Source organism: Strigops habroptila, chromosome 4 (genome assembly GCF_004027225.2).
Source record: "Strigops habroptila isolate Jane chromosome 4, bStrHab1.2.pri, whole genome shotgun sequence".
In the NCBI taxonomy this organism is placed as follows: domain Eukaryota; kingdom Metazoa; phylum Chordata; class Aves; order Psittaciformes; family Psittacidae; genus Strigops; species Strigops habroptila.
In genome coordinates this window covers 68990886-69005311 of record NC_046358.1, presented here as the reverse complement: position 1 = coordinate 69005311, position 14426 = coordinate 68990886, and the positions used below count along the sequence as shown (strand labels likewise).

The window sequence follows — 14426 nt, the reverse complement described above, 5'->3', positions numbered from 1 at the left end:
CTCTCCCAGGGGTGAGTGAGCACTGCCCAGAGCCGCTCTGTGGGAGTGGGAGGAGAGGGGGATCCAGGTTTCCAGATCAGTAAAGGGTGGGATGTGACAGGGCCTGATGCCAGAAATCTGGGGCTGGCTGGAGAGGCTTCCCTGAGGTGCGCCTGGACAACCCGTCCCTGCATCCTATTCCAACAGGGTTTGCTTTTCAGAGCATGGGAGAAGGGCTGGGCACTGTAAAAGCAACCTAGATTTGGGCTGGATAACAGGATTAGGAGCAGGGCTCATGGCCCTGCCAGTGGCTTTGGGCGGTGGGGATGAGCAGGGTGGGAGCAGAGGCATATACAGGCAGCCACAAACCTGTTTGCTGTTTGAGCAAGAAGAAGGATCTAAAAACTAAGATGTAATAATAGTGATAATGAAACTGAGCCAGGACCTCAAGCTCTCAACAAACAGCACTTTGCTGAGCCCCTAAGCTTGTAGACCACTGGTTTGCTTACCCCAGGACAGGCTGAAACGGTGAAGTTCAGATGCACAAACACCCTGAAGCAGCAACCAGGCTTCAGAGACAGCCCGGGTTCAACCCTGGCTCAACCCATGACCTGCTGAGCACTGGGCCCCTCGGCAGCACTGCCCTGCCTCCTGACTGCTCAGGGAGCAGAGTTGGGGTCAGACCCGGGCTCAAAGTGCCCCCAGACCTCCCAGACTTGCAGTTATTTGGACCGGACTTTGCAGGACTGGCACTCCAAGTCCTGATATCCCAGTACATCCCAGTATCCTGGGCATAGTGGCTTTCTCTCAGCGATGAAGCACGATTTAATTATGGGGGCAGAACCAGTGAGGGCAAAGCTGTTGGGAGGAAGGGTGGCATGTAGCACGTAGCATGTGGCATGTAGCATGACACTCTCATGAGTGTCCCAGACCCACAGCTCCCTGCACACCTGGCACAAGCTCGGCTTTGCTCTCGTGTGCCCCTGCTTGTGGCTTTTGGCCTTATTCCCTCTCTCCTGCTCTGCATGGAAAGCCTCCAGCGCCGACAGCCCGGAGCGTGGTTGCTCTCTGTAGCTGTTGGCATAGTCCCGTGGTGCCGGCGTCTGGAGAAGGGATGGGCTGGGGAGGCCTCTTTGGGTGCAGGGCACACAGCAGAGGTGCTGCTGCTGCTCCCCCTGCCCATGCCTCACTCTTGGTTTTAGGGTAAAGAGCTCAAAGAACGGGAGCAGGCACTTGGTTTCCAAAAAAAAAAAAAGTGGTAAAAATGTATTTGCTCCTTTTTAATGCAACTCCAGCTCCTTCTCTAGGAAGAGAATTGCTTTCAGGCTCCCACAGCTGGGGGATGCTGCTGTGAGCTCACAGCGCGAGCCCCCTGTCCCTGGGCATCCCAGGCAGATAGACCCCGCGCAGGGGGGACCTGTCCCCCGGGATGCCACGGCTGGGTCACCCGCACGGTGACAGAAGGAGCCTAGTTCCTCCTCGCTTGCCACACTGCAAACAGCAAACACCCAACAGCCGCTGCCCATGGGGCTGCCCAGCCTGAGCCCCTCGGCTCCCTGCATGGGGAGGTCCGTGTCCCCCCCGTCACACTCAGCTCCCGACCTCCCCTTGTCCCCCGCGCTGTCCCCAGGGCTCTCCTGAGCCGGCCGCGCTCACGCACTGGTGTTTGGTGCCTGCTGCCAACCCTCCGCTGCCCCGCACCTCTCCGGGCGCTCCCTGCACCGTTCGAGTTTCTTTGGAAACTCCTTTTGTCCGGAGCTACGAGGGTCCTCGCAGCAGGGGGAAAACACGAGCGGACAGAAGCAGCACCGATTCCTTCCGACGCCAGGCAGGGCTGGCCGGGCTGTCTCGGCATCCCCGACACGGGCAGTGCCGTGGGCTCGCTGCGGTGCATCGCGGTGGGGACGGGCAGCGGATCCGTGCGCGGTGACACGCTCCTCGGGACACTCTCCAGGCTCTTTCCTTCCAGTCCTGGGCAGCGTGCGGGAGCCCCCCACGTGGCCAGGGGCTGCTCCTGTGTGGACAATGACGGCAAGCTGACCTCGGGCAGGGTCCGGACCCTGCGGGTGCGACAAAGCCGGTGCTGTCACCCCTGTGCCGCGGGGCGCTGGGCAGAGCGGGGTGTCTAAGCAGGGGGCTCCGGGTAGAGCTGAGCCTCTGCCCCCAGCCCGGGTCATAGGGCTCCATGCTCTAAGGAGATGGGCTGCTGGCGCTGCCTCTTGCGCTGCCTCTCCCGCTTGGCATGCCAGCACACATAGGCGGCCACCAGCAGACCCACCCCGAAGATCAAGGTGGCCACCGAGACCACCTTAGCGATGTCCATCTGCGGGCCATTGATGGTGAAGGTGATGCACGTCGCCGCCACGCCGATGACCACAGAGACGATGCCAAAGGGGAAGATGCAGCGGTACCAGGATTTCTCAGTCCCGCCCGTGGCCAGGGCCAGCTTGTTGAGCGTGGCGGTGGAGTCGGTGGCCGTGGGCAGCGGCAGCCCTGGCTTTCCTCCCTGCAGGCAAGTGAGTGAGTTGGACTTGCAGCCCATCATGTTGTCGAGAAATCCCGGGAACGACCAGTGCAAAGTGCGGGTGGGTTGGGCACTGGTCGCTGTCCCACCACGAGCTGCTGCTGTGCTGGTGACGGAGGGAAGAGGCTGGATCCTACATGGTCGGCTTTGTCGGCTCGGCTCGGGCTGCCTCGGTGCAGTCGGGCTGGGATCCCACTGCTGCTGCTCTCACTCCCAGCTTTGGCTCCCGATTCCTTTGCTGCCAGACAGAGCGAGGAGTGTAGCGAGGATTGGTGGTGGCAGCACTGATCTCATGCGGTGGGAGGACCGGCTCGGCCCCGATGTCTGTTAACTGTTTCGGGCCTGCAGCCCGACTGGGATCGCTCTCGGAATGTGGTTTTGCAGTTTGCATGTTTCCACCAGCCCGGCCCCCGACCAGGCAGTGCTGGGACAGAGAACCTGGCCTGGCTGCCCACCACCTCCAGCCCACACTGCTCCAAACACCCCTTCAGGCTTCCTCACGGGCAGTGAAACCCCAAAGGAACAGGCTGCAGGACCTCCAGCCACTCCACCGAGCCCCTTCGCCTCCTTCCAAGTTGCTCTTCCTCCCTGCGTCACCCTCTACCAGCTCTGTCCCCTGGCACAGGGCTTGGGGGGCCCTCACTGGGAGCCCATGGACTGGTGTTGCTGGTTGGACTGGAGAAGGCTCGAGTTCTTCACATGGGTGGTGGGACACCGCTGGGGTGGCACTGGAAGGGATGTAGGGTGACCAGCCAGGGGACCTGCAAGGAAGGGGGCTGGAGGTGAGGTGAAGGAGGATTTGGGCTTATCACTGTCCAGGCAAGGGCAGGAGGTGGAAAGGCAGCTCCCATCTCCGTCGCTTCTCCTGCACTGAGTTTTAATTGGTTTTCCTGAAGGAGAGAGGAAAGGAATGAGCTATTGCAGCAAACGTAAGAGGCCTGGAGCCCTTCCCAGGTCAGAGCTTCCCCCAAGCTGATGGGGCCCAGCTGCGTTTCTGCATCAACCAAGAGGAAGCCAAAAATCAGGGAGAAAAATCCACCCTGCAGCAGAAGTGGAGCTGTGTGGGGAGGTGAGGAGATGGGGAAGCAGAGGAGCTGACTGGACTGACCTGGGAAAGGGGAGGTTTGGGCATCAGTCCGGACATGGGACATGTTATCCTCTCTTTTTTTATGGGTACTGCTCTTGCCTACACCATCCTCAAGGAAATCATCCCACTCTGGGAAGCGGGGGGCGGGGGGAATAAAGCTGGTTTGAATCAGCCTCTGCCCTAATCCAGGCTTGGTCTGGAAAGCTGCGTGAGACCTGTTAGCATGGAAAGGGAGGTGGTGGGGTCTGCAAGAGCTCTGGGGTTTCTCCTTGGCTCTAGTTTCTTAAATAACATCCAAAACGACACAGGAGGAGGTCAATGAGGCATCAGATGAATTCTCAACCTGTGCCACCCCAGGGACTTCAGCACAGAGGCTGTGGCCACGCAAATACAGAGCACCAGGAAAATAACTCCAGGTAAGTCAGTGTGGCACTGGGTGTCCTCCAGAGGGGTTTTGTTTATTCTCCTGGTGGCTCATTAGAGGGGAAGAAGGGCAGCACAACCTCTCCAGTCAATGCACTTCATAAGGCTGATGGTTTCCAAGCTAAGCTCTGCCTCAAGTTACATGAAGCTTTGTCAGACTTGAAGCTGTTCAGGCTTAAATCAGTGTTAAGTGTTTACCCTAACCTTGAAGAAAACTTCAGCTAAAAAAAGTTTAGCTGCAGCTGAGAACAGGGTCTGGAAGAAAGTACCCCAGTGACAAGCCTGGCAATGGATTGGTCACCTTTCAAACTGCCTCTCAAGGAACCAGCAACGAGACGATGCCCCTAAATACAGCTGTAGCCCCCTGGAAGATGCTGCTCTAGCTGGTCCTACCTCCCTCCCCCCAGCATCCCCATTCCTCCAGCCTCTACTCATCACTCTGGAAGGACTAAAGGTTGGAGTTGATGATCTTAAAGGTCTTTCCAACCTAGTTGATTCTGATCCTATGACTCTGGGCTTTGCCAGGTTGGATGGGGCTTAGAGCAACCTGGTCTAGTGGAAGATGTCCCTGCCCATGGCAGGGGGTTGGAACTGGATGAGTTTTAACGTCCCTTCAACCCAAAGGACGTTCCATTCCATGATTCAGTCTATGATTCCATCAAAACATGACAGCATCATTGGATTGAGCTATACAATGGTTTTTAAGTGGTGATGAAGAGCAGTAAGTGGCCTTGAAATAGCAGGAGGTGACAAAACCAAGCTCCAACTGGTCAGAAAAAAATGACGGTTTATTATGTCTCAAGTTCAGATCCTTGATGAGTTTGAATATTTGACTTCACAACACAGATGTGATCCCACTGTAGCAACTCTGTGTACCTCCTGCACTGGTACAAACCATGGCACCCACTAACAGCTGCTTAAAATGACACAGGAGTAAAATAAATATATGTACACATATATGTGCATGTATACATGCATCTATCAAACTCCTCCATGTATACAATGAAACATAGCTCATCAGAGTGTTTCCAAAGCAGCAGCAGGCAGCACTGCCCACATGTCTGGCCAAGGACCCTCTAAAACTCCAGAGGCGGTTTAAAAGACATTTGTTACGCACAGAAACAGGAGATAGGGGAGGTGGAATCCCCGAGGCATGCTGGCTCTGCCCCTGGTTTGAAAGGAACAGCCAAGAGCCTCAGCAGGAGCAGGACAGCACCACACAGGGCTCAGGCTGGGATGGCGTCACCTCCAGGACATTTCTCACCCTCAAGTGTTGAAAGCAGCTGGATGAACCTGCCCTTCTCCAGGCAAAGAGGCCAAATTCGGGCAAATCCTTCTCTGATTTTGCAGTGGTTCCTGTAAAACTCGGACTCCAAGACAGAGGGGACGAGGGCTCAGGTTGGGCTGCAAGCGCCGAGCCTCCCTCCCATGGTGGGGCTGCGTGGCTCCCCATGCTGGGTGCTCAGCTCCTTCCCTCCACACTTCTCCTCCTGGGCTAACATAAGGGTGTAATTTTCACAGCAGAAATAGAGACTTGCATGTGTCCTCCTCCCTCTTCCTGCAGGAGGAGTGAAAAGCGCAGCTGGGGCTGGATGAGTCACGTTGAAGAGCCGAGATGGATGACATCCCTCCACACACACCCACAAGGACGGGGCCGACCTGTGATGGATGGGGCAGCGGGAGCAATCCCTGCAGCGGGAATGCTGCCCTGGGCCAGGTGATGGGGAGAAGCTCTCAAAGCTGGAGGAAAGGGCTCAGGAAGGAAAGAAAAACCTCACAACAGAAACTTCTCTTTAAGAGGAACAGAAAAAGAGCAGAGAGGGTGAATGGCTTTGATGGGCAATGGAAAGCTTGTGCTTTGAGCAAGAAATCCAGATGATCTTTAAAGTCCCTTCCAACCCAAACCATTCTATGATTCTATGAAACAGAGTTAAAGTGAGAAAGGATGAAGCTGGGATCCCTCAAAAACAGATTAATTACTCAATTTTTCAAGTGAGAAAGCCCAGAATCAAATATGATGCTGACCACCACCATTGGAGCCCAGGAGGAGAAATGCACAGGAGACAATCCACATCCCCCAGCATCCAGTGCTGGGGCAGGGGGAAGGAGCTTTGGGGTCTGTAATTACATGGGTAACCAAAGACACTGATATCAGCTTGTCAAAAGTAGATGGTACAGAGCCAAAATAATCTGCAGGCCACACAGAAATGCTGAAATAAGGAACATGGCCAGGATGCAGAGACACCCACACCACGCTTGCTCTGCTTACAGCTTCACCATGCAAAGCCCATCACCTCTGCACAGGGCAGCTGCTCTGACTGGTCCTGTGGCACTCAGAACGGCCCACACCTCCATCCCAGAGCTAACATGATGGTGTAGGAGAAAGGGTTTGTAGATGAGGAATTACACCTTACTTTTACCAGAAACTTGAAGGTAAAGGGGCTGGAAACAAGGACAGAAATCAACGTGTCTGGGCAAACACCATTGCTGGGCAAAGATGATCAGAGAGAATCTCTGATACACAATTCACATCTATCCCTGCACTAGGCAAAGTAGTAGTACTCATACATGCCCACCTTGTTGCTAATTTTCAGGACACACAGCTCACATCCTGGGGTAAGTGTTGTAGGAATCCAGGAAGTGGCAGCCCTGGTGTGTGTGAGAAGTGTGCTCCGAACAAGTGACCTTCACTCGTCTAGAAACTGAACTCCAACAGGGCACACGCAGCAACTTATCATACACAGCTGTATGCATTCAATTGGACCCAAACCCACTAGTTTGTAAGAACTAAGACATCTCCACAAGAGTTTTTTCCTTTGTGGATTATGAGGAAATTAATAATTCTGCCTTTATTTGGCTGGTGGGGGGCAGTTCACACAAGAGCCACACATATGAGATTTCTGGGGAGACCTTAGAGCAGCTTCCAGTGCCTGAAGGGGCTACAAGAAACCTGGAGAGGGGCTTTGGACAAGGGCCTGTAGGGACAGGCCAAGGGGGAATGGCTTTAACCTGCCAGAGGGCAGATTGAGATGAGCTCTTGGGCAGTTGTTCTTCCCTGTGAGGGTGGTGAGGCGCTGGCACAGGTTGCCCAGAGAAGCTGTGGCTGCCCCATCCCTGGCAGTGCTCAAGGCCAGGTTGGACACAGGGGCTTGGAGCAACCTGCTCTGGTGGAAGGTGTCCCTGCCTGTGGCAGGGGATTGGAACTGGATGAGCTTTAAGGTTCCTTCCTTTCATTCTGTGATTCTATGATTAGATTAATCATAGAATAGATTAAGACGAGGACAAGAAACACTGAACAACTATTTATTGCACAGTGATCCTGCCCTGAGCAGTTGCAGGGAAACAAGAGCAGGTGAATACGGCATCAACCACCACGTGGCCCATGGGCACTGATGGTCCAAATCACAGCTGGACCCTGGGACTGTGGCTTTTCCTGAGCATGACCCTGATTTTAACTGTTTTAATGCAACCATTAAATCCAGCCTTTGAATGTACCCATTCTGCACATTTCAAATGCTACCTGGAGATGGAGGAGTGGCTCTTAAGTGCTAAAAGGCTGCAGACTCAGAGAGAGGAAAAATGACATGGGAGAGGAAATGGTGATGTCTGGATTTACCCGGGGCAGTGGCTGTGCCAGGGGATGCAGCACAAGGTGCACACTTGGAGCCATTCCACATGGCAGCTCAGTGCTTTCCATCCCACTGTGGCTGTGGAAACAGCCCTGACAAAGGCAGCATTAAGTTTTGAGCAGCTCCATTAATTTTAAGACAAAAGAGCAGGGAAGAAACTCCTCGTGCAGCAGGAAAGCTACACCCATGAAGCGCAGGCAGCCTCTCGTAGTCCATTTTGAGTTGCTGTGTGCCATGTAAAACTGGAAAATAGCAGCAAAATCAATGAGGAGGCACAGTCGTGGATTGCAGTGACCTCAGAAGTATTTTCCAGGTCTATGATTCAGCAAAAGGCAAGCAAATAAATAAATAAAGCAAGGAAATAAACCAGCAACAGCCAGCAGGAAGTGCAGGTCTGAAAATAGCAGCTAAGTGTCACCTTGATCCACTCTGACAAAGCCTTCTGCAGTCGTGAGGAGTTGCTAGGTGACATGGCCCTGCTATTCCGGGTGTGTGGTGAGCCCCACTGGAGCATCTCCCAGTGCCAGGCTGCCAAAGGAACTTCCGAAACAGGGACAGTGTTTGAAACCAGAGATTGCTGTGTCTCACATGAAGAAAGCTTTCCTGTGGGTGCAAATATAGACAGGAGCAGATGGAAAAGAATTATTACATCATCTGCCTGGTGGTAGCAACGTTCTTCTCAGCGCTGTGCGATGCTGGTGCAGACGGAGCACGCATGGACGTCTCTTCACACCTTCTGCTGCTCCTCTCCCGTCACCATCGGCTGCCTACCTCATGTTAGGTACTCAACACAAACAACACTGAGAACCAGGTAGAATGCAGAAACAGGAAAAAGCTGATTAGGAGAAAAGCTGATCCACAGCAACTTTGTTGATGTCCTTCCCCTGCCCCCCAAAATGATGCTGCGGATTCTCACAGGCGGCAAGCCTTGGCAGGCACTGTGCAGGGAGCTGGGCAAGGCACCAGCAGAGCTCAGTCTGACTCACAGGGCATGCACACTCATTTTAAGGCTCACAGATAATAGACCTAGTGCATTAGAGTAAGTTATTTTACTGTAATTAGTGCTTAAAAAACCCAAAACAAACCCACAAAACAATGCCACTTGCATTGTTCTAAGCGAAACTCTGCTTGACTCTCTGTAAATGGGGACCATGCACTCATGCTGCACAGGAGGGAGACATCAAACCATGTATGATTCAAAGATTAACAGTTTGTTCTTTCAAACAACTCCGTTTCTTGGGGTTTGCTTTTGCAAGAACAACATAATCACTGCTGAGACCTTTGTCACTCTCAAGAAGACTCCAGAAAAGCAGAGTGATGGTTCCAGACAAACACCATTTAATACCAGACAAAACCAGGTAGTTCTGATTGGTTATTGTTGCAAAGATTTTGCCAAACACGCTGTATATCCTAATAGCACTAAAAGAGAGTCTTCCAGGCTCACAGGAACACGTGGTTATGTTTAAATGTATATGCTGTCCCACATGACATCCTTGTCTCTAAATTGGAGAGACATCAATTGTGCTCTCTCTTTCTGTGCACTCACGTGTCTGGTTGCTACCAAACAATTCCTCCTGAGGGCAGTGAGAAGTGCAGGTGCCCATCACCATGCATGACAGCACTGAGCTGCCCAACAATTCCAAAAGCTAGATTTACTGCTACTATATCTTGTACAAGACTTCATCCCAAAAGGAAAAAGTGCTCTATATTCTGAAATTTAGAACTTGAAGCAGCATAAAAAACCCCCAAAACCCCACAGGGGCAAGATCCTCAGATAATGCACTTCTCCAAAGTCCAAAGCTACGAGGCTGTGCCAGCTGCATCAGCAGATGAGGTGTAAGAGTTTTAGAGGGAAAAGGATGCTGAGGTGCTAGAGGTGCAGTGCAACATAATTTACAGCACAACTTCATCTGCAGCGTATAAAGCAACCCCCCAGTGAAGTCTGACCAACCTGAATGTGCATGTTAAGTGTCTCTTGGTTTCTTCTTCTTAAATTGGAGATAAATGAGACTAATAAATTGTCTCCCACTATAAAACGCAAGGGCTGAAAGAAGCGTAACCAGCATTAGCACCACTGGGAGTTTGTGTTCTCAGCAACCAGGAGGGGAGGTTTCAGACCAGCTTTTCTTCAGGGTCAGTCTCCTCCACTGACTCAGAGCTTGCTTCTGTTTGCTTTTTCCTCTGTGAACTCCAGATCCACTGATTATCTTTCTTGTTCTGTCTAAAAATAAGTCAAACATCTCTGTTTGCATGCCTAAATAACCCACTGCTGTTATTTCTTGCCTTCTGAAATTACAGTTCAAAACCTGCTTTTCAGTTTTCTTTTCCCCTCCCATTACCAGCTCTTTCTACCCTGGCACATGTGGCACACAGCTTCCTGACCTATTCTTTCTAACTGGGCTCAGATTAATTACCAGGCAATAGATTTTCCTTGATTACAATGTAAAAGCCCTTCTTCCTTCACAAATTAAATCCAAGGTGATAGCTTGTTTCTTCTGGATGGTGGTTTTGATGTTACAAAGATAGTATTTGATCTGCATGGTGGATAATAGACATTTTAATACCTATTTAATGAATTGTTTTCATGTTGGACTGAGTCATGATTAGGGCTTTTGTTTGTGAGAGTTTTTTTTTAATGGAACTGAAGCTTCCATTGAATCCAGATGTCTACTCTGCCAGTCCCAGTGTAGATGCTTAAGAAAAATAAGAAGGCTTTGCTGCAGAGAGTACAGATGTGGCAAAGCCAAGCTAATGAGCAAGTGAAATAATAGCAAACTCCATTTTACAGATCAGAAGTGAAGAGTCCCTGGTGTCAGATCCATCCCCTGCTACAGCCTCGCAGTGACCCCCACCTGGTGATGAGACTCAGGACTGGAAATGCTCAGCTGTGAACCGGCTCTCTGCCTGCAAATATTTGACGTGGTCCCTTCTCCTGGCCTTCACGAGGCTATTAAAGCATCTCCAACTCATCGCTTACTGAGAATTGGACACACTGACACAGTCTGGATGTGCAGTATCCATCCTGCATTATCCACGTCAGCATCCTTGATGTGGTTTGCACTCACATGTAACCCAACATCATCACTTCCAGATTTAGTAGCAGACAAAGTTTCTCAGTTTCATCTGGAAATCCCAAGCTCAAATTTAATTCTATAACTTGAGGAGAGACTGAGTTAAGCAAAAAAACTCTACAACCAACCAAAGGATTTGTGGAGGACATAATTCCCCCCAGTGCTTTTCTGTCTCAGCACTTTACAGCACCATTGCTCTTTCTCAAAGCCCTGGCCTGGCACAGCAGCACATGCTGCCCAGCAAGCTGCTGATTCAGGTGTTAATGCTTCAGACTTGAACTCCATACAATGTTTTAATGCAGTAACCTCCCTGGAGCTCACAGAAAGCTTATTTGGAGAATAACACCAACAGCAAATTTGTCATCTACAGAGAGAGCTGGGAGTTCTCCCCCCAGTTCAACACTTACCATCTTACACTGCTTGTTGATGAAGTTCCCTTATCCTTCATTCAGTTAATCTGGTTTTGCCTCTCCAAACCGTAACCTGTGCTCCAGGCCCAGGTGACTGGGGAGTTCTTCCTGCCCTTGCCCCAGGGTGGGACCCTGTGCTCACGCTGTAGATGCAATCATTTCAGCAGGCTGTCATACTCCATCACTGCTCACATGCTGCTAGAGACCCCTCTAAAAGGCTGGAAGAGGCAGGACCTTCCTCCACACCACTCTTGGTGAGCTTTGCCTTCTTTCTTAACAAGACTCAGATTATTTCTGGTTTGGATGGAGAGTATCCCTAGCCACACTGTTTAGTTTCTACATGCTGTGTTTTCCAAGGAGGGACCTGTAGCAAGCACTTGGTGGTATATCTGATAACATCTGCAGGATAAACCTGTCAAAGGTTTCAACACAATGAATCACAGAATCGCAGACTGGTTTGGGTTGGAAGGGACCTTAAAGCTCATCTAGTTCCAACCCCCTGCCATGAGCAGGGACACCTTCCACTAGAGCAGGTTGCTCCAAGCCCCGTCCAACCTGGCCTTGAACACTGCCAGGGATGGAACATCCAGAACCAAAGATGAGCAGTGCATATGAAATCCTACAAGAGGGTTTGCTGATCGCAGTGTGCACTAACAGCAGCACTGCCTCTGACTTCCTACTAGTCAAACATATTTGCTGAAACAAAAACAGTGAGTGGAGAAGTTGCAGAGGGGAAGGAAGGGAGGAAGCTGGTGGAAAAGACAAAACATACAAGTTGGAAATGCTTAAAGTCACAGACTCTGGAAACAAAAGAAGAAACTTGTCCCCTTGAAGGGATCCCACTTCAGACCCTACAGTAGTGAAAAAAACAAAAGCCTTTTAAGACTCTATTGCAGGAATAATCTGAACCTCACCCTGCTTCATCTCAGATCATGCCTACACAACAGTGGTGTCATCTATCACTTTCCAAAAATACTGCTCATTTCCTGTAGTTCTGTAACACTATCCCCTGGCATCACAAATACTACCTTTTGTCTGTCTTTTTCCCTCATCTCAATTTGATGTACCAGTATTATTTCTCTCTATAACAATGGTACATTTCATAATGAAAAGACCCCCCCAACCTCTGAGGTTGCTACTAAATCTTTCTCTCTGCTGTAGCACAAGACTCATTTGAAGAAGTGAGTCATTCACATGATTTAAAGTCTTACACATTCATGAAAATTACAAAATGCCTCTCACGCGGTGTGGGAAGAGCAAAAAAAGCCCACTGCACCCAGAGGCACACAACAACCCAGCTACCTGCCAGTCACCACACTCTCTGCTCCCCTTCTGCACCCCTCGTGTCGTGCCAGCTTGACTCTTGAGCTTGTAACAACCCCTGCAAGCCCATTTTTGCAGGCTTGGGCTCTTCTTCACGGTCCTTTCCCACCTATGCAGTCCTTGCTGTGGCACTGGAGTTCCTGCCAAATGACACTGGCCTGCTCTGCACAAAGCAGCAGATGCTCCATGACTCATGCAGGGCTTACAGACACAAGTTATGGATTATAGCACGACAATTAACAATACCAAATATCATCCCTAAAGTTCAATCATGCAGATATTAACACCCATGGCATATGAACACGGTAATTCAGGAGGCAGCACCTACTCCTATGAGCAGCCTTTAATCAGTACCTTGCAATCCTCCAGTCCTGTTGGCCTCTGTAGGCCATGCAGATATAAACCACACGGGACTCCTCTGCACACTGCAGGGAGGCAAGATGGCAACAAACCTCTGCCTTGATTGCAGACTCCATGGGAAATTAAATACTATTTACAAAGAACTGAACGCAATGTGATTAAAAAATAAAGCGAGAGATGCTGATTCTCATCTATCATATGAAGGGTTTTTAGTGCAGTCTGAGTGTCAGAAAGGGCCAAACACTCAGAAGAGACAGACAACTCACTCTGGCCTTGAACAAAACCGAAGGAAAAATAATGATCCCTGTCAGAACTGCAAAGAGCTAAATTTCCCCAGGCAAACAGCCCATGTCCAGCAAAGAGATAGGATGCAAGTCACTGTAATAAGCAGCAGTACACAGTGGCCTGGCCCTAAAATCACTTCAAAGTGCTCACAGGCAGAGGTATTCCACTTGACTCAAAAGCTCTGCTTCAATTGTCACATAGAAATGCCAGGGGATTTGGGGATTACCTGCAAAACCTAAGGTGCAGGAGGAACCAAAGCTGGAATTTTCCCATGGTGACAAGGTCGGAAGTGCCACCGGATCTGAGTTTTCCACAGGCAGGACACTGCGTGGTCCCTCAGGAGGCAGCTCCTGCAGCAGCTCCTGGCTTGGTTCAGCAGAAACAGAAAGGGCTGGGTGCCACCTACTGGGCTGCTTCACCAGCCTGATTTAGAATGGATAACAGAATCACACAACAGGTTGGGTGGGCAGGGACCTTAAAGCTCATCCAGTTCCAACCCCCTGCCACTGGCAGGGACACTTTCCACTAGAGCAGGTTGCTCCAAGCCCCTGTGTCCAACCTGGCCTTGAACACTGCCAGGGATGGGGCAGCCACAGCTTCTCTGGGCAACCTGTGCCAGTGCCTCAGCACCCTCACAGGGAAGAACTTCTGCCTCAGATCTCATCTCAGTCCCCCCTCTGTCAGGTTAAAGCCATTCCCCCTTGTCCTGTCCCTACAGGCCTTTGTCCAAAGCCCCTCTCCAGCTTTCTCGTAGCCCCTTCAGGCACTGGAAGCTGCTCTAAGCTGCTCTTAAGGCTCCCTTAAGGAGCCTTCTCTTCTCCAGGCTGAACAAGCCCAGCTCTCTCAGCCTGGCTCCAGAGCAGAGCTGCTCCAGCCCTTGCAGCATCTCTGTGGCTTCCTCTAGACTCTGAAATACTAGCCAGTGACCACTATAATGCTGGTTATATGCCAACTTGTGATCAGAGTAATAGGAAAGCAGCAGCGCAGGTCCTCTGGATTTTCAGATGCGGGAAGGCTGTGTCCCACCAGACTGTGGCTATCTGATCCATATAAATCATGTTTTATTGCCTGCTACACTGTCTGCATATAGAGGCCTGGTGTCCTGACTGAGGCAGCCAAGAATCTACAGCTGGAAACAGAGACAGACCTTGGAAGAAAAGCCACAACGAACATCTCAGAAGCCCTGAAGGGCCTTCACAAAACCTCAGAGTTAGCAGTCATGAAAATGATATAAAAGGAAAAAATAACCAACCAAACAAAACCCAAACCCAACAAACCCACAAAAGAAAAACACCCCCCTGGAAATTAGCTGGACAAACAAGCAGAATAAAAAAG

General features: G+C 50.8%; 1 protein-coding gene across 1 annotated transcript; it reads right to left on the bottom strand.

Annotated features, from left to right (window-relative positions):
- Positions 1–2152: 2152 nt before the first annotated feature.
- On the bottom strand, positions 2153–2524 carry LOC115606406 (transmembrane protein 100-like). Its single transcript, XM_030482249.1, has one exon. The coding sequence runs from the start codon at positions 2522–2524 to the stop codon at positions 2153–2155; it is 372 nt and encodes a 123-aa protein (XP_030338109.1).
- Between the last annotated feature and the right edge of the window lie 11902 nt (positions 2525–14426).

Coding starts and splice junctions, on each gene's coding strand:
- LOC115606406 (XM_030482249.1), bottom strand. CDS start 2,524: ATGATGGGCTGCAAGTCCAACTCACTCACTTGCCTGCAGGGAGGAAAG.